This window comes from Necator americanus, chromosome V (assembly GCF_031761385.1).
Source record: "Necator americanus strain Aroian chromosome V, whole genome shotgun sequence".
Lineage (NCBI taxonomy): Eukaryota > Metazoa > Nematoda > Chromadorea > Rhabditida > Ancylostomatidae > Necator > Necator americanus.
Window position 1 is genome coordinate 34,658,586 of NC_087375.1, and position 25,381 is coordinate 34,683,966.

Here is a 25,381-nt window from a genome sequence, read left to right on the forward strand (position 1 = left end):
AGTTTAGGGTCCCATCGCGTGTCCAGCAATATGTGGACCACCAGCATGCGCTTGCAAAGACAACTACTATAGAAATTCAGCCGGTATATGTGTAACGGCCAGGGATTGCCCTCTCGGTGGGTGACTCATCGTTCAAATATCTGAAATTTATACAATAAAGTAAAAATCCATGAGATTCAACAGCTATATTTGATTTGTTTCGTGCAGTTAAAGATAGTTTGTGGGAAATTTCCTGAAATTTTTTTTTACAAACTGGACTAGTAGTAGAAGGATAAAAATTAACTCTTCACTTTGGTTGTTATTTTATAATCCCACAACCAACCTTATTTCAAATTTGATCGGCGAAAAAAAAAACATTATTTTTTTCTAAGCGACACTATAACGCTGTTTGAATTTTCTTCTCTTTTTTCTTTTAGACTTTCCCATCTAAATCTAAAAAAACGGTTCGAAGAAAACTTAATTTTAGTTTGTGGATCTAACGAAGAGATCAACATGTGCGGAAATTTATGTGAACCGGGTTGCGAGAACGCATTTGGAAATGTAAGTTATGTATTTTCCGTTAATTCTAATCACTAACTATTTTAATATTTTTGATGTTTAAGGAGTAATTCCATCTGAACGAACATTTCTGAAAAACTTCAAATAAAAGTGCAGAACATTTCACTCGCAAAAAAATGCATTTTTAAATTTTAAAGCAATTCACTCGAAAAATAATGCATTTATCGCATTTTAAAATTTTAGTCGGGAGTATTTTTTATCGGGACAAAAATTGCTGAGATAAGTTGTTTCTCTAAACATTACTGTTTTCCATTTCTTTCTTTCTATTTTTTCACTTCACTCAAAATTCACTCTAATTGATTTTTTTTTTAATTTTTTTAAAAATGAATTTTGCAAGTTTTTTTTCTTTATTTTGTGTGAAATAACGTGAAACAATTGCGGTAAGCCAGCACGCGCAGTCGCGCCGAACAGAATTCGGTGCTCGTGAAACTCGAGCGCAGTTTACCTGGCCAGAACTCTTACCATTGTCATCTGGTTGTATTATTTTTGTGTCTTTATCTTTTATATTTATTTTTATGTGCTGCATTATACGTTTGTTTTGTTTTTATCGTCTTATTTTATCTTTTGATGTATTCAATTAATTAAATTAAATAGTTGCTACTGTATATATTTTTTATTTACACTTTTTTGTCCCTCATGTTTTTATTCCTTTTTATCTTTTCTCCTCTCCTTTATTCTTATCTTCATAGTATACACATTCTATCCGAAGAAATCCACAAACTTGGTTTTTTGATAGGTTGTAGTAACTTTTTTTTTTACCAATTTCGTTAAATTTTTTCTACGGGGTGTGAAGATTTCTTCCATTTTCTGGAGTTTCGGACAAACTTTGTCTCCTAATCATTTTATCACTTAGTAAGTGTAAAAATCATGTTTCTGAGTAATTTAATTAATTATTTTAGCCAAAAGTATGCATCGAAATATGTAATCCACCAGCATGTGTTTGTAAACCAAACTTCTATAGAAAGAATGGAAAATGTATTACGAAGAATCTATGTTGTGAGTTTTTCCCCTTTTTGAATTGTAGCTAACCCGCCTTCTTACATAAAAATAATTTTCAGTTCCTCCAGCGAGTGGGAACGTGAACGTGAACAAAAATACGTATGTGGACGAACCGATTACTCGTAAGGCCATTTTATTTCCGTTTTCTCGTAGTTTCATTCCTCCACCAGAACACAATTTTTTTCTCGAAACTAATTTCCGATTTTTTTTTCAGCATCACCGACAGGAAATGGAAATAAGAAGAATTATGTGGATGAGCCGATTACTCGTAAGGCCATCATTTTATTTGAATCCCTTTGTAGTTTCGTTTTTCCACTAGAGTGAAAGCTTTTACAAACTACAGTTTAAATTTTTTTTTAGCATCCCCGAAAGGAAATGGAAATAAGAAAAACTACGTGGATGAACCGATTACACGTAAGTGTTAGATTTTTTCGGTTTTTTTTCTGGATAGTTCTGTATAAGCATGCAATTTCTCTTATGAATTAAATTTTATAATTTCTTTCCAAAAAAAAATCTAAATTTTAGCAGCACCTGGCGGAAAATCACATCAGAACAGCTATGTGGATGAGCCTATCATACGTAAGCTACCGTACACTTTTCCAGTTCCACAAATGCTAGAATATGCACGATTTCACCGCCGATAACCGTATCCATTTAATTTTTAGCATCAACAAATGGAAAAGTAAGCGCGAACAGCTATGTGGAGAAACCTAAAACTAGTAAGTTAAAAATTATAAGAAAAAAAAACAAAGATCACAAGAAGTTATCAATTCTTCTGACTTCCTTGGAAATTTGTTACGACTCTGGATACCGCTTTCCCTGAATCTATGCCCTTTTTGAGGGATTTCTCAAGTTATTCTTGTTTCCAGCTGAATTACCGTTACTTCAATAATTATCCAGATAATATCATGCATTTTCACCTATACCTACTGTTTTAAGCACTTTAAGCGAATGATTGTGACCTGTTATGGATAATAACATTATTCAAGATTGTAGAAAAATACATAAATACAAAAATACAAAAAAAATATAAACAAATGTATACGAGGAGATATGAAGAGAGAAATACTTGAGGGAAATAAAAGGTTTTTTGGCCCATTTCCATTAATTTTCGAGACAGCAGCAGTTTCCTTACTGTTGTTTCAAAGATTTCGTGCAGAACTTTAACGGATTTTGAGTAGTTCCCACTTAAAAGAACTAAAGAAAGTGAATTTTCACCCGTGACTTCGGAAACGACACCAGAACTGATTGCGTTTCATTTGTTTCAATTGCTGAACCATAATAATTTCCTGAAATACTGTATATGAAAAATTAATATGGTCGTAATAACGATGCGCTGAACTAATAAAGACTGACCGAACTATATCTTTTTTTTGTGAAGTTGAAGAAAAAATCTTTTAAAGTTTTATTTTCTTCTTTGAACGGTTTTGAAATTTCAGGATGTAGCATGAACGAAACGTTGGCTGAATGTGGGAAGATATGCGAAGCGAAATGTGAAAATCTTGGAAAGGTCGGGTGATTTTAATATTGTTCCTTTACGGATTTTTCCTCAAAATTCTCTACTTTAGTTTTTTTTTTCTTTTCTTTCTTTTGTTTTTTTTAAACAGAACAAAATAAGGCGTGTTGCTACGAGTCTGCACTGCAATAAATAAATAAACAAATAAATAAGTTCATATATAGTGCTTGCCAGGTCCATTTTTTTCATTACATTAATAAGATGAATCTGATCTACTGGGATCGATGAATCCAAGAAATCCTAGAGGATAAAGAGTTTTTTTTTCTGCGAAGAACCAGAGAATCTGCGCTTATTCATTGTTATAATGAGCATGGTACATAAAATTTGGAACGAAGTCCATCTGAATCCAAGCTAATGACTTAAGCGCTCCCTTTTGTTCAGAGTTCCGTTGACGCACAACACGTCTCACAAAAAAAGATGTGAATGAAATGAATAATTTCGTATATCTTGCGATTTTTTCGTTGTAGGCAGAACTCCTTTTGTTTAGGGTCCCATGGTGTGCCCGGCTGTTTGCGAACCACCGTCATGCGCTTGTAAGAATGGCTACTATCGAAACATGGACGGGAAGTGTGTAGCTGAAATCGATTGTCCTTTTAGTAGGTTTTTTTTTTGGAAAAGCGTAATATCCCAATTTTTTCCCACTCTCTTACGTACATATCCCAGTTTCCTTTATTTTACGTTTTTTTTTATCCCTTTAGTCGATGTGTTTTCCAGATTGCGGCCAGAACGAACAATTGAATCCATGCGGGAGTCGTTGCGAACCAACTTGTGAGAATGCCTTTGGAAAGGTTTGTGTCGGTTGATTCAAGTAAAACTCTTTTTTTTACGCGTAGGATACAGTAATCTGGAGTAACTAAATACAGTAATCTAGAGAACCCAAATACTGCAGTTATGTTCAAATTTGATAGATTTCAATGTAGATGTGGTTATGTAAATCGTAAATGGTTATCTGGATCTTTTGGGGAAAAATGCACATTTTCAAAGGATAGATTTTTACAAAATTATTACAAGTACTAAAATAATTTTAAAAAAAATCGAAAAAGCAAGAAAATTTACAAGAATACAAAATTAACTATACCGATGCGCGACCTCCTGCTAATCATTAAATTTTAATTAAATCGCCAAAAATTTTTTCAAGCACTTTTTTTTTACCATCGTTCACTAAATCTAATACACATACGTATTATGTTACCCTATTACTAATTAATTACTTTTTTATTTTATATACTTTGTCGTTTTCTACCAATTTTTATCATATTATCTCTTTTTGAAATCCTCGTTTAGCCGAAAGCCTGCGTGAAAATATGCGATCCTCCAGCATGTGTATGTAAACCGGACTACTACCGTAAGGATGGAAAATGTGTTCCACAGATGGGATGCGGTGAGAAGGAATTTTCATGGTTCTTTTTTTGCAAAAAAAAACCTGGAATTCACCAATAGTTAGTATCTTTTTCTGGAAAAAGACCAAGCGCCATTTACTCTTTTGATTTTCACTATCAAAACATCGCTAATTTAAGCGTAAATATATCATGAATCGATTTTTGAGAAAGCGGACAATGCGATGATGATATTCAGGGAATATTACCGTTTTTTCTTCCTTGTACGATTGTTTTAGGTGTACCGAGTGCGAGTGCAACTAAGGTGGATACAATGACAAGTTATGTGGATGAACCATTAGGTAAAAATTTGAACACATCTATCTTAGTCCTATCTTATTTTTTCTATTCAAAGTCTTCAGTTGAAGAGATTTTTCCTATTCTCCGAAATTTTATATTTTTCCCTGAAATAAGTAAGCGTTTTAATTTTATAGTGAATAGTATTTTCGAGCTGGTAAATAGGTGCATAAGTTCGACTCTCACATCGAAATGGATTTGTGTGGAAGTTGTGGAAAGATTCTCGAATCCTTGGCTTAAAAAACACTTTTTTTGAGACATAAACAAATAAACAACAACAACATAGTAGACAAATTTTAATAGAAATGGATTACTCTCTAGAAACTGTGTCCCTCTTTTTTTCATTGCAGATTAAAAGTTAGAAAATGTATTTTATTTCTTTTATATGTAGAATAAAAAGATTTTTCAGTGCTTTTTTTCCGAAAAAATTTCTCGGATACTCGAAACGATTTTTTGCAAGTATTTTCCTTACGTTCTACTGGAACCAAGCATTTTTTTTCTGGTTCTTTATCACAGTAACGGCAGTAATGCACCTATTGTATTGCTGAACACGCGAACTCGTCCTTTATCTGCCAATTAGGAATTTCTGTTTCCGGAATTTTTCTTTTTTTTTGAATTGATATTGGAGCTTTATTGGAGACCTACGTTCGAAATTTCTTGGAAAAACTTTCGTGGAAGAAATTCTTGTTGCAGTGCCGAGTAAGGAAGGAAGTAGCTGTGCTGATACGGATTGCGAGGAGGGCATGGTGTGTGTTGAGGGAGACATTCAGGCGAAATGCGTCGCTAAAGATCCAGGTACCTTTCTGTGCTATTAATTTCTGCATTAACACATTTTTAGACTCCGCCTTTGATGTTTAGCCGAATCGTAGCTTGATACGGCTGGGACATTGTGAAATCCTTAATTTTTAGCCGACAATTGTGAAACGAAGAAATGCCCATCCGGAGCGATGTGCGAATATCGTGAAACCGAATGCATCCCTGATAAAGCGTGCTTTGCTGAAGCAGTTTGCACAGGAGACGGAAATACAGGTTGAACAATTTTAACTTAAATTTTTGACAAAAAATTGAAATTAAAAATTCAAAAAAAAAACTAAAAATCGCACTAGGCACATTGTTACAGAAAGTCTTTTTGTCTCCAGCTTTTTAAGATTAAAAGCAGTATACCATACAATTGAGATGGTTGAGGTTTTTTAACTGAAAAGGTAAGGTAAAAGGTGAAGATCACGAGTGCGAACGGGTTCACGCCTAATTCTTCCTAATTCTCCTTTAAACGGCATGGGAGACGGTCCTCGTGATCGAATTTTCCTACGAAGCGCCCAGTAACGCGTCACGTATGCGAGCGTGCGCGTACGGGCCGCTTCTGTGAGCGAAAGAATAATCAGTGAGATGCCCTTGTGACTTCTCCGTCATGCTGATAGATCCGGCCCATATTCGCACGCTCATATAAGTGACGTTGTTAGGTGCCTCGTAGGGAAATTTGATCGGGAAGGGGGAATGTTGATCGGCAAAGAGGGAAGTTCGATCGGCGAGGTCTCGCACTGTTTTTAAGTTCAATTAGGGGGAATTCCTTGAAATTGAATTGCAGGGGAATTAGAGGGACTTAGCGTGATTACCTTCATACAAGTGATCTACACACATAAATAACACTAATTTTTGGTGGATAGATCCCAACGTCACCATTTTCGTGGAATACTACCCGTAACTTTAGATAATTTGAAATATCACAGATACAAATAATCGCTTTTTTTGTGATTGGCATAATTCAAATCACAGTCAGAGATGAAAATATATTTCAGGTTCAACTCCCGGGCCTACAGGATCCACTAAAACATATGTGGACGAGCCTGAAACGGGTGGACGTAAGAACAATTTTTTCTAGTCGTTGAGCAAATTTTTTTTGTCTTTTTTTTCTGTTTTATTATCTTTGTTCTAAACTGTGACAGCTTTTTTCACACTTTTTGACTTTCCATTGTGGAGGATGGTAGGGCTAAACCTTATCTTAATGAGAAATTCGCAATTTCCGAGAAATTGCTGGAAAATGGGAATTCCAGTGTTGTAAGGAAGTCGTAGATATCAATATTATTAAGTTAAAAAGTTTCAATGGAGATGTTGCACCAATACTTGAATAACTTTGTTTAAAAATCTTATATTTTTAGATTTCTTTAAAAAAAAATTTTATCACTCATTTTTAAATAGGATGCCTTTCATTTCATGTTTTATTTCGCGATCTATTGGTTCAATAATTTCAGCCGAACCAAATCCATGTTTCAATTTCAAATGTCCGAATGGACAAGAATGTAGTCTACAAAGTGGTGAAGCTAAATGTGTCCCAAAAATGATGAGTAAGTTATTTTTATTGATCACGATTCACAATATAACTTATTCAAAAAAAATCAATATTATTCAAAGGCATTATTCGTAACAGAATTGATCCATGATGAAACTGATAACACCTACTAAGTTAGTTCTCTTGAATCAGAAGAGTTGAGTCTCAAATATCTTATGATATCTTTTTAAGTTTTTTTTTTTGATTTCGCAACTTTTTTTGCGCTTCTATAGGTCCCTTCTGAACTTTATGATCCTTGCAACTATTAAGTTCTCATCTATTTCCTATCCGTGAACACATACACTTTAAATTCCACAGAATTTTCGTTCATGTGGGCAAAGCGCTGAATTCACTAGCTACAGTACGAAAAATCGGAGATTCGGCACAGTACTGTAGTACAGTACACCTGCCTTTTCGTTTCGTAACCAGTCAAAAATTCTGAAAACGTCCACTGATATACAATAGAAGTAGCAGGTGAGATAAACTTCCTTATTGATATGAGTACGGATCATTTTTTTCTCCAGAATGTGGCGAGAACGAAAAAATGAATCAATGCGGTAAACACTGTGAAAATCATTGCACAAATGCTGGAAAGGTGAGATTACGTAGGATTTTTTATCGCTGTTTTTTTTTGAATTTCCTAATTTATTAACTATTTGCTCTTCAGGGACCAATACAGTGTAAAGCTCCATGCACGAAGCCGGCATGCGTATGTGATGACGGATATTACCGTAACAGTCTCGGGAAATGTGTCCTCGAACGATTATGCTCATTAAGTGAGTTTCTACTGTTGCGAATTTTCGAGAGTTCATTCCGTTCCACTAAGGATCTTTCCAATTCCAGTTCACTTACAAGATTTTTGAATTTCTAAGACTAAAAATAAAATTAATAATTCTTAAAAAATAAATTTTAGAGAATTAAAAAATCGCCTTAATGCTTCATTGTAAATAAATTTGCATAATGATCCAAGAATGCGAAACAGTGCGAAATAAATGAATGACTGAGAATTTTCCACACTACATTCCATTACTTTCTAACATTTTATTCATACACGAATCCATTAAAATTATTGAAATCCCCGATCGAAGCGCAAGGAGAGCTTTGTAAAAAAAAAATTCGATTCGTGGTGCTTGAATTTTTAAATTCGATTTCTGGTTAATAAACGCGTTCACAAACAACTGACAATGCGCAACTGACGTACGTCAAACCGGTGAACTATCGTTCAGTTTTAATTCTGGATATAGTCACCTCCGAGTATGTTCTCTTCGACCACATCCACGCTTAATTTTTTAAAATCTATTATTAGAGCTTCCCTCAAAAATCCTTACTTTTGCGTCGGATGCTAACAATAAGATCTCAGTTGTTTGGATGATTTGATGAGTTGTGGTTGAGTATTATACATATCCTTGAATATGTAACATCACTGCTTTAAAATTGACTATACACCGTAAATGAAAAACGATCCGAAATATTTCCTGTAACGATTATTAATTTTATTTTCAATTTTTCTAATTTAATTTATTTTCAATTTTAATTTTCAAGCAAACTGTCGGATATACAAAAATATTTACAGCTTGCCATCCAAACGAACACGCAAATCCTTGTGGAGATTTATGTGAAAAGAGTTGTGATGAGAAATTGAATATGGTACGTTGAGTCATTTTTTCCCCATTCATTCATTCATTCACCCATTCATTCAATCATTCATCAATTCATTCTTTCCATTCATTCACTTATTCATCCACTCTACTCATTCATTGATTTGGCTATTCAATTATACGTCCGGTGATTCGATAATTTATTCATGCACGCCGCATTCACCCATTCATTCATTCACTATGTAACTCGTTAACTTGTTCATTCAACCATTCATTCATTCACTCGTTCATTCAGCCAACTACTCCTACGTTTTTTTTTGTTTTCTTGCCCTAAAAAACCTTACTTTTCGATCACCAATACTTTTTCTTTCTCTTGCGATACTCCACGTACCGTAATTTTTTTTTAGGAAAAAGAATTACCGTGCATTGAAGTTTGTGCTCCACCGGCTTGCGTCTGCAATGACGGATACCTGCGCTTGAACCGTGGAGGTCCATGCGTGCCCACTAATGCTTGTCCAATGTATGTTGACCGGTGATTTTCATTCTATTTAATCTTCTATTTTTCTATTTAATTTTTTTCATTCTATTCAAATTTTTACCGCCTTTTTTTCTACAGACCACCATTACCACCAGGACAAATAGGCGGAAATGGTAATTCGTACAAGAATCGACGGCTACATTTATAGTTTTTTTTTTGTTTCTGTTAATTAATAAAATACATTGTTCGCTGGTCCTATATGGTATTTTGCTTTTTCTCAAGCGATGTAGAATTAATATACAAAGGAGTCGTATGCACACTTGAACATGAAATATATAAATATATAACAAATATAAAATAGAAATAAATATAATATAATAAATATAAAAAAACAAAAAAAAAATATTAAAAATACATAATATACAAATATACAAAATGAAAGTCGTTGATAATATACAAATATAAATAAGAAATATATAACAGGAAATTATCCCAGAAAAACGCTTAGTACAATACAAAAACGTCTACTCAACGTTTACTAAACAACAGAATTTGTCCCAGTTAAAACACAAAAAAATTAAATAGACAATTTTTTAAAGGTAATTTTTTTTTTATTTTTATCAGTAAAGGAAGTGAGTGTGTTCTCGAAAAGAAGTTGAAAACACTTTGTGGACTACTTTGTGCCATATGAAAAGCCTCCTTGAGTGCAGTGGAGGGTTGTGCTCACGTTACGCCTTCGGTGACCTTCGATTGAAGGGTTAATCCTGAACAAAAAAGATTAAAAGTTAAAAGTAAAAGTAAAAAGAAAAAAGTAGTATCTCAAGTCTTTCGGTCTTTGCTTTCTTTCCGATCTTCTGATCCAAGCTACGAAAATGACCAAAAAGTTTGATGTCGTGATTGTAGTGACACTAAATGACACAAAAACATTAATGACACAAAGACAATAATAACTCTAATTTAGAAATCTTGATCTATCTGTCAGATAAATATACGATTCCTTAATTTTTATCCTCTCTAATAAGTAAAAAAATTTCATTAAGACAACAGTATAAAAGTGAAAACTTTTTTTACAATTACAAAAACGATTCCGCGAAAACATAATAAAGAAAAAAAGATTGGAATTAAATTTTAAAGCATGATTGACGTTTCATTTAGGTCCCATGTAAAAATTGATTTTTATAGAGTAAATATCGTCCCCTGCTCTTTCATCCGTAACTCCAACGATCATAAATAACGTTGCAATTGAAAAAGACAAAAAAAAGGGAAAATCGTGAAGAAATTACTACTGTTCAGACTGGAACTGTAGTTTTTTCATTTGTGGTGATATCTTCGTTTAAAGTTTAAGAATATCCGCGAAGGTAGCAGGATTAGAATAAATCCGTTTTTGAATTGACAGAGGAAGAAGGTTTTTAGTAATACAAAACTTATCTTTCCGCTTACTAACACAAAATTGATTGGGTGGATACGTTCAGTGACGATAGATTATTGATTCTATGTGATGGGAAAGAAAAATTATAGGTTTGAACAGTTACACAACCTCTTAGCATAGAATTGTTTTGAATTCATTTTAAAAGATCATCTTGAAACCATTTTATAAATTGGGGACAAGAAGTTCACACAGGTTTGCATGTCTAAGAAGCTTAGTTAATTCCTGAAAAGTATCCGGATGAGGAATTATACAGTTCAGCAGCGAAAAAACTAAAGTAGTCTGTTTAGCGTTTGAGTACAACAAGTAAATAAAAGATGCCAGTTTTCCGAGTTTTTCATGGGAGAAAAATATCTAGACTTTATCGCTTCAGAAGAGCTCAGAAAATGCCTATGTACTTTCGTAAATTTAGGTGAGTTACATATATGATATGATGTACTGTACATAATTCAAAAAAGAGGGCGAGTGTAGCGCAGTCGGTAAGAGGTTTCACTGTGGCTGCACGATCGATCGGAGGTTCGAATCCGTCCTAGTGCTCACCAAGCCTTTCATCCCTTCGGGGTCGACTAAATTGGTACCCAGACTTGTCTGGGAGGATAAAAACACTGACTTGACACATCGGCTAGCCCCCGTAAGTCATTGTATAGGCCAGTTACACGTTCCTGAACCTCAAACGATTCTGAATCGAAGTGAACGTGGGGGCGCATCCCAAGCGGATTGATTAACGCCTGACACTTTAGCCTTTGTCCTCCTTTAAATTCTATCAGCAGATGTCTCATGCACAGAAAAACTCGTTTCCCCGTTGCTAGTAAGATAGTAAATCGTACCGAACCGTATGCGGCTATTGCTACGAGAATCTCTTGAGAAACTGGTAACGATGATGCGCGATTCATTGACCATAATAATCGAATCGTCACACACACACTCATATCCATTGAGAGATATAAAACGTCCGTGTTCGTCACATCAAAAGCTGCAACATGTGTCAGATCCTCTATTATTTAGTGAGTAATAAATTTTAAAGTGAATAAAAATTCCCTTTACCTTATATCAAGCATTCAGAATCCAGCTTTCACTCTTTCCTTTTCGTACTTCTCGATAAAATTAATGAAATTCTTTAAGGTATTCGCTTTCTTAATGTCATATTCTGTCGTGGACACTTTCAAACGAGGTAAGTGACATTTTAAACGCTTCTGATCAAAACGTAAACTTCTATTTTGCTTGAACTGTTGATTTAGGACCGCAGCACCGACGGAGAATTCGGGATGAGCCGGAAAGTTAGTGAGCTCAGCTGTACTTTACTACTTTACTTTAAACCTTTTTTTTCTTCACTTCCTTGTTTTATGACAAGAGAGGGTTAGAGCTACGATTAAAAGAAAGAAAAGAAAGTGAGGTAGTCCTTACTACAGAAATTAGGGTTAAATGCAAATATAAATACATTGTCGCCCATTTTTTTAAAGAACTAACTACTTTAATTGACTTACTATCCTTCTTTTAATAATTTTATATAATTATTAAAATTTTATATAATAATTATGAAATATACAATTAATTATAAAATTAATACAATAATGTATAAATATTAATTTTATATAATAATTGGTTCAATTAATTCTCATTATTTGTTTACTGATTCCTGCATTACTCAGGTGAAATTTTCTTGTACTCAGACTTACGTCATAGAAAAAAATCCTAGTGATCCCTGAGCAAATTTTCTGCGACTCAAGTTTGCGTCAAGAAAACAACTCTTAGGAACGGTGATACGATTCCAAAAACTTTAAAATTTGTTTCGATCCGTGTGATCTCTAGATCATTACGTCTACCGTAGTCCTTGAAAACTTGAAAAGGGCAATAAGCCTAAAATTTTTTCGAATTTTCTTGCGAAAGTTTTGATTAAACGAGCGTAACGTAGTCCCTACTGCAGAAATTAGAGTTAAATGCAAATATAAATACATTATGGCCGAATTTTTCAAAGAATTAACCTCCTTAATTGAGTTACACTATCCTTCTTTGCTGCCTACCTGTTTATAGGCATTATTAAGTATTTAGCATCAGTTATTAAGGGCTAAAGTGGAAATTATATGTTTTTTGCTTACAGCGGGACCTTGTGCAAATGCACCATGTGGTGTGGGATGGCAATGCATTCCTATCGAAGGAAAAGCGAGATGTTTGCCAGGTTAGTTCATCCGGAATTTTTTCCCTCTAATAAACTATTTAAAAGTTCATTCGTAGTTTGGACTGAGAATTTTGCAGTTCCCAATCCGTGTGACAAATTTTCATGCGCATCTGATGAAGATTGTGCTCTCGACCATGGTTTACCATACTGTCAGAAGAAGATCACTAGTAAGTACTCTTCAGTAAAGTAGCAAAAGTCTTGAAAAACCCAAAAATAGGGCACAAACAATTAAAATTGACAGGTAAATCAATTTCCAACTTATTCTTTTAATTTCCCAATTCAATCCCAATCAATTAATCCCCTCTTTTTTCGATTTTTAGAGCAAATTTTTAGAAACTCTCTCTATTTTTCGAAAAGAAACAATTAAGATAGGTGAAGTGGCTCCAAAAATTCTAAAATTTGCCGCATTTAGGGTGATTTCTAGAGTTTTTCCTAATTTTTTCCACTCTAATATTGTTAATAATGAGAACAAATAGAAATAAGTAAGAAAAATTGAAAATTCTCAAGATATAGTTTGGCTATCGGACGGCAACCATATACGCCGACTAGACGAGACTAAAACTTTGATTTTTAGCATGTCCTCAAAATGAAACTCGTCAAGAATGTGGCTCACTTTGTGAGGGACTTTGCCTCCTTACTATTTTGGTGAGTGCTTAACCTTAACTTACAAAATTTCCCCGTAAATAATATAGTCCGATCAAAACAAGCTGAAACTCGGTGTAATTACGTAAGTTGCTGCCTGCACCTGAACGGATGCGGTGAAGCTAATGATCGTGATCTGGATGGGACCCCAGGTTATTGGAACCAGAGTCCAGAGATGAGAAAGGTCCCATCTCGCTCAGAACAGCTAATTTGACCGTGAGTGCAGCAAATTACGCAACTGCAACAGGTCGCATGCTGTTTTGACCCGACTACAGCAGCCGATCACTACCTATTACTTTCTACGATCTATTTTTTTAGGGTAATCTAACCTGCGGTGTTGCAAACGTATGTTCTTGGCCATCATGTGCTTGCAATGAAGGTTATTATCGTGACGCATTCGGACATTGTGTTCTGGAAGAGGAATGTTTCCCAGGTTTGTCGTGTACTGCCTTGAATTCAAGCGATTCTTGGTAAATAACTAGAAAAGGCAAAGAAAAGAATTGATAATTTTACTACTTTTACTTAATAACTATTTTAAAACCAAAAGTCGGAACAAAAACGAATCAAAAATGAAAGCATTATGAAAATCGATATACTATTCAATAAACGAGCCTAATTACTAAAAAGACCAGCCTAATTACAAAAAACGAACAGAAACTCAGTATTACGCGAATAAATAGGACCACCCAATTCGAAATATGGCCAAACTTCAACGTTTTTCGTTAAAAAAAGTTCACCTGGTAGGATTTTTTATTTACAACATTTTTTAAGTTTACGTTTTTTTAAGTTTAAGTTTTCAAACTTCATGTTCGCATTACTCCTCCGCCAACTAAAGTAGTAAATAGAAGTTCTTGATTTCCTCTTCAAGGACGCGCTTGAAATGAGATTCTACTGCTAGCTTTCATGTTGTAAATTCATCGAAACCACCACAAAATTCAGCAAAGAAATGGCGGATTTAAAAAAAATTGCTTAAAAATTATTCCTTCTTTTTTATCTAACAATTGGTTTTCTATTTTTTAGAATACTAACATTGCTACTGTCACATGCGTTATAAGCTGTTATAGAAGATGTTATATGATCCAGAATTCTTATCAAAAATTTTAAAAAAAGTGAGAAACAGTTTTTTTTTATCATCAAACACTGTCATTTTGTTTAGATGCTGCTTGCTTCGCATCGCCGGCACCATGTAAAGAAACGGAAGCATGTATGGTGGAGAACGGGAAGGTGATCTGTATACCTGCATTGAGTGAGGCATTCTTTTTCAAGAAAAAAAAACGCAGAAGAATTTTTTTTAGAGAAATTTCTCTTCTCCGATAATTCCCGAGATTCTTTCATTGGTAAAGGTCATGCTCGACTAAATATTCGCTACTGTTCGGGACAAAGTGACTTAGCCTGTGGCTGAAATGGATGGATGTGGTTGCGGTCGAAAGTGCCCCGTAGCTCACATTCGATCGTCACTGTGGAACTGAACAAGGGTCCCACAGCGCCACGTCATAGTACTACCGCGCTTATGCAATTGCACCACGAGTCAGGAGATCGTTTTGACCTGAACGTATAGCCAGAAGTTGTTCACTAGAAAATTAGAACTACCGCAAAAAAGCCTCAAAATCACTGAAATATTAAAAGTGATCCAAAATTTGAAATTGCAATCAATCGATCGCCCTGTCAAGCGATTCTCTATCGTTCTCCAGCTCAAGTTTGACACCTTAAAGAAAATATCCTGCCACTTGCTCTATTTTAACCTTGCTAGCTTGGTATAAACTTCCAGAATCCGTGTCGTACTTCTAGGAGATGAGGTGAGACGAAGTGGTGAGGAAATCAATGGAAGTGACCCGAACTACCTGAATACAGGAGAGTTGGCGTTGTGATAAGCCTCAGACTGACGACTACATAGCTCTATCCGAACCATATGAACACATGGTCAGAGTCCCATCCAGCCCTCTGCCCGACTGTCTCTTTGAGGGTCTCGGGACTCTCCTATCCCCGACCAAACGACCAACGGTCCTACAGTTTGAGTGCTTACCGAATCACAAAACCACTGTTCAAATTCTAATGTGAGAAACAATTCGAGAAGTTTAACTTTCGACTTTTTTTTGGAGAAAAAGAGAAATAAAAACAAAGAGAGGAGAGAAAAAGAGAAATAAAAACAAAAAAACCACTGTGACTTCTTTGAAGAAGTCTCTGTAGTCGTGGGGAAAAAATCTGTGGATCTTGTATATCAGCTCAAACCTATCCGTTTACTTGATAAACGCAGAAGAGATTTTTTTTGAGAAATTTTTCTTCCTGGATAATTCTCCGATATTCTTTCATTGGTAAAGGTCATGCTCGACTAAATATTCGCTACTGTTCGGGTCAGAGTGAATTATAGTTTACTCTATTATAGTTTGCGGAAAAAATGAAGAATACAATGACTGTGGTAACTCTTGCGAGGCAAGATGCGATAATCTTTACATAAAGGTTTGTATCACTGATTTTTTTTTCAAAAATAATTATCGATCATCGATGATAATGGCATAATGGATATGATTTTAGAAAAGTTCCGCTGAATTCTCCTCATCCTTCACGAAAAATACAACTAGTTTTTTTTTTGCAGAAGAAAAAATGTTCCAAAAAATGCACTACACCGGCCTGCACGTGCAAAAGTGGTTACTATCGCAAGGATAGCGATTGTGTACCGAAACGAAGCTGTCGTCGTCAACATTACGGTAAGCCGTTACGGTACGGTTCTGAAAAGAAACGAACAGCTTCGATCTGGTATATTCACACTAGAGGATACTGTATTGCTTCGATTTTAAGAATTGCTTGTGCATTTTTTGAACCTATGTAGGTGGTAACAAATAGGATAAATTCCTATATATTTACTTGAGATTGTGCTCAACTTGCTACCGTATTTTTTTACAGTAACTCCGGAATTATTCCCGAAAAAACCAGACATGATGACTGCATACGGGGACGAGCCGAACACAGTGGTTTGACGGTGAGCGCAGTTTCGTATGTTTGTCATGTAAGTTAGTACTAGATTTTTGATTTCTCTCGTACACAGTTCACAGCGGAATGGAAATATTTTATTACTTTTATCATTGCCACCATTCAGATCACCTGTGTATTCCTCTAGACGCAATTTAACGATTCGTATGTTTTTTCTCGCGAAAAAACTGTTTCACTGAATAAACACATGTCTTTTTTCATAAATACGGCTTGGTTCATCTGTCAGATTTACTCTTTCATGGATAAGGATAGAGGATCCATGGAAGATCACGATCGCGATATACGCAGCTCACAATCCCGTTTTCCATCATTTTTTTCTCATCATTTACATCGTTTTACATCATTTTTTCCCTGTGATTCAAAGGGAGCGTATCACGATTTTGCCTGCTGTGGGACTCTTGGCGGAAGCGTAGAGTTCGGATGGTAGCTCATGGAACCCTCGTGGTTCCTCTCATCTTTCCACATTCTTCGCAAAAAAAAACCCCGAAGTGGAACCGCTCCAATTCCTTCGGGGTACGTAAGAGCGCACTTCTATGTACACGTTCTGGTCCCCTCAGTAACCTATTATTAGGTTTTACTTGAATACGCAGTCCAGGAGAATTCATTGGCTTCCGACCGCTGCGTAGGTGGATGCGGCGCGTGTACACGCCTAAAGTGGCTGAAAGTCCATCCGGATGGATGTGGAGGTGGAGTTTGAGGGTTTTCTGAAAGAAATGGGCACAATTTTCACAATTTTATCCAAACCGGGCAGAAAACACGCAATCTGTAGTGTTGCAACTGAAATCGTCGTGAAAAACAGGGTCTCTCACACCGTTTTTTTTTTACTACGATTAGGGAGAGGTGAGTGAAACCACCCCTGATCCCTGAACCTACGACCCCGTATAGAATTCGTCCATTGGAAATCCATACCACGTCAGATTCGTGGGGTGATACCTTTAATCGTCTTCCACGCTGTTTTCCCGTGACGATTAGTGAAAAGAGGGAGGAACCGCGCTGGATTATCTACTACCCGAAGTCTAGAAATTTTCGCTGTAGGACCTGCACCACGTCAAAATCCTATCCTGACACGATGCCTCTGAAAAAACTGGTGAAAGAGTCGAGTAATGCGGTGACTGGTTTCGCTCATAATGTAAAAATCGTGGAAATGATCCGATCCTCCTATTTCTGCGCTAAGAGCAGCACTATCGCGGATCTATCGATCACTCCTTATGTTTGATCTGCAATAATTGGAGATACATTCTAAAAATTTTTTTAGAATGTAACTCAAATGAATAGTTTTTTCTTGTTTTTCGAAATAGACGTTACTGGTAAATACTTTACAATGCATTTAAAATACGTATGTGCCACCAAACATGTTTAAAATCTAACATTTTCCAAATCAATCGCTTACAAATTCATTTTGCAGAAGCAATTCTCGGTAGATCAAATTCATGAGCGGAATTCATCGAAAGTAATCATAATTTTATTTAGTTCTCATAATTGATAACTGTCAACTCCTCACAACGTCAACAACATATCGAAGAATCGATTGTCGAGCTCGACAATCGACCAATTGATCACCAACGATCATCAGTTGATATTCCTAGCGATTATCCTGGCCGTGTTTCACTTTTTCGAATCATTCCTTAATGTATTGTTTATTGCTGAGAAAAGCGAAAAATTTGTTTTCTCCTCGAATTTTCTCGTTGTGCTTGCAGTGATAAATGTGATTCTAATCATAATTATTTCGAATTGGTCTCTGGTTAACTAATTTTTTAGTGATTTGAACGAAAAAAAAAATAAAACATTTCTATTTTTATATGCTAACCCGCTCCATTGATGATATTTTGTTCTGCTCATTTATCCTCATTTGTCGCGATTTTTTTCGCCCAAATAAATTCTGTTGCTCAGCTAAGCCATGATTGTGACTTGTTGGACCATTAAAATGCTATTAATTAAAATTAGAAAATTAAAAAATACCACTAAAATCAATAAACGTTGAGTTTCCTCCAATCGAAAACTTGTAATGAATGAAGTAATGAGTAAATTATTCAATTATTATTATCAGGACTAAAAGATCGCATGAAAATCCAATTGTTGGTCAGAATTTCAAGTGTTTAAGAGCGGAAACTTTCTGGAAAGGATCCAAATCGGAAAGAAGTGAAGATTTTGAGAAGAAACGTCTTCTAAACATCATATTGATCGTCTAACAAACATATTGATCGTATTGATCTCCAAAATTTCGTTTTTGTCAACAGATGATATCTAGCGGAAAATTATCCGCTTTGATAACCCTAATAGATCGATAAGAGCGCAAAATCGGAATCTCATCCACAAACAAACACGAGCCGACACGATGATGGCTCAAATTACATGATGCGGGAACCTTGAACATCATCTAAGGAGCCACACATAGATGTGATATTAACTCGATTAAGAAATAAGTCCGTGACCGATTCTGATCGAAATTGATTCGATAACATCGAAAAAGTATTGTTTACTGCTTATAAATACACCTACGTGCCTTGAAAATTGTTGTGATATGGCACGACTCCTTCGAATTGCTGTTCCTCTTTCGGTGAGTGTCATTTAATCAGAAATATCGTGAATAAAAACTTTGTCCAGAAAGGAAGTGAATCGAAAAAAATGAGAAAAGCGAAAAAAAATTCTCATCAATCGTTTCCTAAGAAGGATGATTTAAGAAAGAAAAAGGTCACGTGATTTTTGACCAGCAATATTCGCGAACACAGCACCACCATTCATCCACAGATCAAAAACTTCAGCTCATCCCAAAACTTTTCTTTTTTTTAATTTTTTCGTCTTATTATTTTCGTATTCTATTTCTACAGTTCCTTTTAATAAATCAATATTTTAATCTTCATTTGAAATTTTAGAATGAATTTTTTAAAAAAATTTTTAGAATGTAAATCAAATAAAGTTTTTTTTTCTTGTACACAGAAATAGATTTTACTGGTAAATACTTCACAATGCATTTAAAAATTAAAATAATGTCGACAACTTTAGAATTAAAGAGAAAAATGGCCATTTCTGACCAAACTCCTGTAGAAAAATTCAGGAAAACACACTAGATGTTTATCTTTTCAATATACTCTAAACATCTTTAAGCAGTTAGATATTATGAGTTTAGAAAGGCTAGAAAAGAACTCAGAATTTTCCAGACCCTGCTTCTTCCAGCCACCGCAGGCGGTGCTAATTCAGCTAACCTTCCTAACTTCGATGTTGGTGAGTTTTTCCGTCGATGAGAAGCGGTTAAAAAAATCAATAAGACCGCTTTTTAATTCAAAAAAAAGAACGAATTCAATTTTGATTGAAATTTTTAATTAAGAAAAGAAGAGGAGCAGTTAGAAAATTTTCAGCTCCACCTGGTGTTGTTCTACCCGTAAGCTGCGATGATATCCAGTGTGCACCGTTTTTTGTGTGTGTGACGCGACCTGTGACATGTTTGAGCACTGTATGTCCAGCGTTGAGTACAGTACCCCTCTGCATTCCAGGTGATTCAGGTGAGGTTTCTTGTGTGTATTTACTCTTTCATGTAATCAACAAAAATTCAGCTATTTTTCTCCAATAACATTAGAAAACTCTTTGAATTTTCCACTCAAACGTCCGCAATTTTTTTCTGGATGCGGAAATTTTAAGGAATCAGAGGCAAAAATGTGGGGAAATGGTATCGATGTTTTTGATTCCAAAATACAACGTATTTTTGAAGACTTTGTGCAGATTGCCAGAATTGTTTATGGTATTGTAGCTATGAGTTTTTGTTATAGTTATTAATATTTAGTGTATAAAATAATTATATCTCGGTTCACAATAGGTACGTTCAGGTGGTATTTAGGCCATTTTTTCCTGATTGCCGTAAAAAATGGCCGGCAGAAGATGCGGCACGTGCACAAGGCTGGAGCGCTCCAATCGCTCCAATCCTTGTAGAAAATAGTGCGCCGGAACGCCCGAAGCCGTATCTTCCGGGCCGTTTTTACGGAAATTAGGAAGAAATGGACGGAATCACCCCACCTCTCCATAATCTACGATCCTGTACACGAATACTCCACCTGAAATCCGTACCACCTCAGATTCGTGTGGTGATGCCTTTAAGGATGAAAATAGATTTCGCAATTTATTTCACTACAGGTGATGTTATCCAGAAATTTTTCCAGCTGCATGTTCTCGATTGAGCTGTTCTCCATCTCAAAAATGCATATATCAAGAAACGTCCTGTACTCAAGGTTCCTGTACTCCTGTAGCTGTATGTGTGGCGAGAACGTAAGTCCAGTAATACCTAAATATTGTTAGGGAACGAACCCAAGAGCAGAAATTAAAAAAAAAACAATTGAGTGAATAAGAATGAAATGCTCAAGCAAATTTGATTTAAAAAAAACCCATATTTTTCATGAAGGTGGAATTTTTCGGAGATCTTGAACAGAATTAAGGATCGATGATCGAATTGCTGCGTTTTGAGTTGGATTGAAGTTCTGAGTCTAATTGTCCGATGAATCTTTGGAACCTAAAGAAACCTAGAAATTTTCCTTTGTTCAAGTGGAAAATATTAACTATGCTTAGGCCTTTTTCCTCCCATTCTTTTTATTCTTTTTCCTTTTTTCTTTTCTCTTTTTGAACTGAATGAGTAATTAGAAATAATAGCTAAATACTGAATAATAAAAATTTAGCTCCGGGCCAAATCCACCGTCAGTTCGACCACCATCCACGCAGCCGACTGCGGCTCCTACGACAACAACCACTACAACACGAGCTACCACCACGACAACACCTACCACCACAACCACCAGGGCAACCACGACAACAACAACAACACGTCGAACAACAACCACTACACAACGACCAACGACCACTACGACACCACGATACACCTGGAAACCCATCATTCCAGGAATGATTCCAGGAATTCGTATAAATCCACCTGGTTCGGGATATCCACTGCCGCCGCCGACATATCCTACCGCTCCAAATTTCCGTCCTATTGCACCGATCTCTATCCCGTCGCCTGGTCTGCCCACAAATCCAGGAACGTCCTCTATGGGAGGTTATCCCTTACCTCCTCCTGGAGTCCCCGGAACACAGCTACAACCGTTGCCACCACCAGTCCAGCCGCTTCCTCCAGGAGTACATCGTCCTGCACCTCCTCCGACGATAACACGGTTGGTTCAAAACTCTACCTAGCCTTCGGTTCCAAGTTTTCTGCAATTTTCTGGAGCTCCATAGAATATTCATCTTTTCAGAGGTCTTCCAAGAACTGGTCAATGGCCTGGTCATCCTTTCCCATCATCCATCCGTAGTACGTTTCCTCCTTTATCTGCTTCAAAAGCTACGTATTCATAAGGATAAGGTCCCATCTAGGATTAATATTTATGACTTGAGAGAAAAACTTATTTTCAATCGGAGTGAATGAGATGGAGTGCAACAACTTGCACTCGCATCCCATTTGAACAATTTCATAGGTTTTCTTTTTCTCCTGCTAGAAGGAAAATTAAGGGAAACTTTGTCCAACTGTGGAAAGTCCCGAAGGAAAAGCAAGTTGCTAACAAAGTTCAAAATTTTTATGGAAACAGCTTGTAGTGGTGTGCCGCTCCTGAACGTTTCTCCCTTAAGAGCAAATTACCGCGAAGTTAATAATATTGGCATTTATCCACGGAAAGATAAGATTATTGGTGTAGATCACATGTATGAGCATAAGCACGGTCAACCTCTTTTAATGATCCTTAAATGTGGCGTGAGAAACTACCTTCGTGTTCAAATTTTCCTACAACGCACCTCATGACGCGCCGCGATCGCAAACGCACCGCATCTGTGAGCGAAGGAAATTTACTAAGGTTTCCCTGACAGCGTATTCAAGCGCGATGTGTAGGCTGTTGCGAGAACCTGGACATGTACAGAATTGGCGAGTTATAAGGTGTCTCGTTGGAAAGTTCGAGCATGAATGTCTTTTCCCACGCTATTTTTCGGAAAGAGTAAGGAGAATTGGGCGTGATCATGATAATGCTTGTGATCTCAGCATTGTCAGTCTCGTGGCATGCTGCCATCAATTTAACCCTCCGAGAAAACAAGGTCAAAACCGTTGCCCGCACGTGATCATTCACGGGTTTTTCGCAATAAATCAAATTCTCTTGCTGTGTCAACTACGTCGACAATAACGTCCTTCACTTTTATGGATTCGGGTTTTATGAAAAAGTTATATCTGCCTTTAGAAAAAAGATGAATGAAATATTTCTAGAAATTGGCGTAGGAAGACCTTCCGGCGGTCGCACGACGGTAGCACCCGGGACAACTACCATGGCGACATTTGGAGGTGACCACAATTCTCATATATCGTTGCAGCAGAAAAAAAATCCTGGAAAACAGAACTGGAGAGAATTTTAAGGTGGAAACGCTTGTGTGGGTGTCCGATGCTTCGTAGGATTCGCTTGTTACGTTGACAACACTAATACAGCTCGATGTGCTCCTCCAGGAATTGCTCAGTGAGTTCAGAACAAATAATTCCCAAAAAAGAATTGTTCAAATAATCGATAAATTCTGTAAACACCTGATTTTATGCAACAAACGATGTTTTCAGACAATTGGGTGGACAACAGATGACAAATTCAAATAAGAATACTGTAATAGGTAGTATTGAGAAGTCTGTCTATCTCTTTCCTACGAAACCACAACCGATGCCACAATCGGAAAGCAGGAGATGGCCAGTACGATTGCTTAGCGAATCCGGAAATAGGCAAGTCGTATACGTATGGAAGAAAACTGACAACTTTGTCAAATTTTTATGAGATAACAAAAAACAACAACGAAAATATGAAATCTCAAAAAAATTCAAAGCAAAATTCTAATCGGACCTAAGAGCTCCTCTTCTTTTTAATTGTTTGCGAAAAAAAAAGTTCTCCCTCTCTCTATTACTTCGACGCCCTTTCTCTGAAATGAAATTCCCTCCGAATTGATCCTCTAACTGAAAATTTATACTTTAAGTCATTTATTTAAAATTCCTTTTCTCATTTATTTATCCCGGAGAAAAACATTTAGTTAGGTTTAAGCATTAAAAAGTGCTTGTTAGGATTATAAAAACAAGGAGCAAAAAGAAATTTCTGTTGGATGAAGAGGAGCTGTCATCAATGAAGATTAATTTGTTACTGAGAAACCTGGAAAGTCATTGGGAAAAATTTCTGGGTCTTAAGTTCGTTCGCAGAGATATCACCGACATCTACATCTCAAAAATCTTTTTTTACAATATTTTTTTCCTTTTTTTACAGAAATAACCCTGGCAACTCGTACTCTTCGTCATACACAGGGAAATTGTCGTCCTATGCCACCGGAGGTGCAACGGTTCCGATCTCGAACTCACCAGCACTCAAGTATCAACCTAACTACGAGGGAAGAAGGTATGTCTACAAAGAATTCACGGGATTTTCCAATTGACAGCGGTTTTCTATGTATTCTGTCAGGATAACGGTTACAGTAACCTTTTCAGAACATGGCCAGTACGATTACTTGAAATGTCTGGAAACGGGTGAGTCTCTTACTGTCCCAGTTTTTTTTTTCACTGATCCGTCAGCCGAAAGATTTTTTTCATTTTTGAAGAGGAAATCTCGAAGTTCATAAGAAACTTCAAGAACGTAAGGAGTTTTCATGGAAAATGTTTTTTTTGGTCCTGAAGTTTGCAGATCTCACCAGTAGACCTATGTTGTTCCCGAATATTTTCTTATTTTACCAATTGCGAGTAAAGAAAACTGATGAGAAATTTGAATGTGGAACTTCTCAGGTTTTTTTTTTAGCAACAATCGCTTTTCCAGAAATATCGACACCTATCCGACACCGCCAAGCGCTGGCCAAGCACCATCATCCTATGCTATCTCAGGTTCTTCGTCACAAAAATCGTTTCCAGTAGCCAGTATGGAGCAAAGGTGGTGATATAAATTTTATACATTTCGAAAATTTTCAAAATATTCTATCCTACTTTTTTTCAGGAAATGGCCAGTAAGATTGCTCGCTGAATCTTACAAAGGGTAAGTGATTACAAGTAAAAATCAAAGAACATTACTTCACATCTTCTCAAGAAATTTTTTTCTGTCACGATATGAGAAATCTCTTTGCACCGGGATAACTGCAAAATTTTCTTCTGATTAAAAAAAAACAACTTTGAAATTTTACTCTACTTCATTCTGATATATTTACATTTCTAGTATTTTTGCTTTTTTAAAGTAAAAGTAGAGTAAAAGTATGTAATAGTACTCTTTGTTGTCGTGCGTCCTTTTCGATGCATTGTAGGAATTCATGGGAAAAGATATTTTAAGAAAAAGACGTATTGAAGATTTAGTGCAGCGGGGTTTGGGTCCAAAAACTGAATTGGAAATGATTGATGGTCAAAAAAGCGTAAAATTAAAAATCAGCATATATGAAGGATGGAGGCCCACATATTTACTTTTTAAAAATGAACTTTTTTTAAATATTTGTAAGTTGTTTATACTACCATATTTACTGTAAATTATTGTGCATAATTTATAAACTATATATCTTGTTTATTTTTATGAGCTGCATTTTCGAATTAGAGAAAAAATCCGACTAACTTCAATATTTTATTTCAGGAGATGAACAATAGATTCCTGGAACCGCATACTGTTTTTCATCTTCACATGATGAAATCCTAACGCTGCCTACAGTTCTTTCTCATGATGTTGTCCTTTTTTGATCATTTTTTCCTCTTTTTCCTCCCTTACCACTATATCTCTGAGGAAAAATTTATTTACATGACTGTGAAAGACTACAGCGCTCACCACCACTACTCTTTTTAAGAGTAGTGTTAAATTAATTAATTCGCACACAATGTGAACCATGTTTCTCGACTTATTTTGCGGTTTATTTGAACTTTTCTCTCTCTATTTTCTCTTCTAGAAATTTCTATTTCGTGTGAGAGATGAGTTGTAATAAATTCCTCAAATCTATTTTGACAAAAAAATTAAAAGTATAATCTTATTCTTCTTAACGACAGTACATACGATACCACGAC

At 35.9% G+C, this 25,381-nt stretch overlaps 1 protein-coding gene across 2 annotated transcripts in view; it reads left to right on the top strand.

The window, feature by feature from the left end:
- RB195_016114 (uncharacterized protein) overlaps nt 1-25,381 on the top strand; it is a gene marked incomplete at both ends in the record, with an annotated part of 69,537 nt that overhangs the window by 43,755 nt on the left and 401 nt on the right. The window contains 36 exons of one of the 2 annotated variants that reach the window (XM_064207127.1): nt 8-116; nt 467-540; nt 1,458-1,554; nt 1,617-1,679; nt 1,772-1,825; nt 1,918-1,971; nt 2,083-2,136; nt 2,223-2,276; nt 2,997-3,067; nt 3,561-3,669; nt 3,788-3,861; nt 4,358-4,454; nt 4,689-4,751; nt 5,440-5,541; nt 5,656-5,775; nt 6,543-6,605; nt 6,996-7,088; nt 7,597-7,667; nt 7,740-7,848; nt 8,646-8,719; nt 9,078-9,202; nt 9,287-9,321; nt 12,673-12,750; nt 12,828-12,917; nt 13,325-13,395; nt 13,711-13,825; nt 14,549-14,616; nt 15,986-16,110; nt 21,042-21,530; nt 21,612-21,667; nt 22,604-22,678; nt 22,751-22,847; nt 23,628-23,756; nt 23,846-23,884; nt 24,168-24,278; nt 24,342-24,384. In XM_064207127.1, the coding sequence (XP_064063008.1) occupies nt 8-116; nt 467-540; nt 1,458-1,554; nt 1,617-1,679; nt 1,772-1,825; nt 1,918-1,971; nt 2,083-2,136; nt 2,223-2,276; nt 2,997-3,067; nt 3,561-3,669; nt 3,788-3,861; nt 4,358-4,454; nt 4,689-4,751; nt 5,440-5,541; nt 5,656-5,775; nt 6,543-6,605; nt 6,996-7,088; nt 7,597-7,667; nt 7,740-7,848; nt 8,646-8,719; nt 9,078-9,202; nt 9,287-9,321; nt 12,673-12,750; nt 12,828-12,917; nt 13,325-13,395; nt 13,711-13,825; nt 14,549-14,616; nt 15,986-16,110; nt 21,042-21,530; nt 21,612-21,667; nt 22,604-22,678; nt 22,751-22,847; nt 23,628-23,756; nt 23,846-23,884; nt 24,168-24,278; nt 24,342-24,384 (3,351 nt within the window). Of the gene's footprint in view, nt 1-7; nt 117-466; nt 541-1,457; nt 1,555-1,616; nt 1,680-1,771; nt 1,826-1,917; nt 1,972-2,082; nt 2,137-2,222; nt 2,277-2,996; nt 3,068-3,560; nt 3,670-3,787; nt 3,862-4,357; nt 4,455-4,688; nt 4,752-5,439; nt 5,542-5,655; nt 5,776-6,542; nt 6,606-6,995; nt 7,089-7,596; nt 7,668-7,739; nt 7,849-8,645; nt 8,720-9,077; nt 9,203-9,286; nt 9,322-10,947; nt 10,987-12,672; nt 12,751-12,827; nt 12,918-13,324; nt 13,396-13,710; nt 13,826-14,548; nt 14,617-15,985; nt 16,147-20,531; nt 20,638-21,041; nt 21,531-21,611; nt 21,668-22,603; nt 22,679-22,750; nt 22,848-23,627; nt 23,757-23,845; nt 23,885-24,167; nt 24,279-24,341; nt 24,385-25,381 lie in introns of those variants that run through there. The other variant, XM_064207129.1, reaches the window with a different exon arrangement.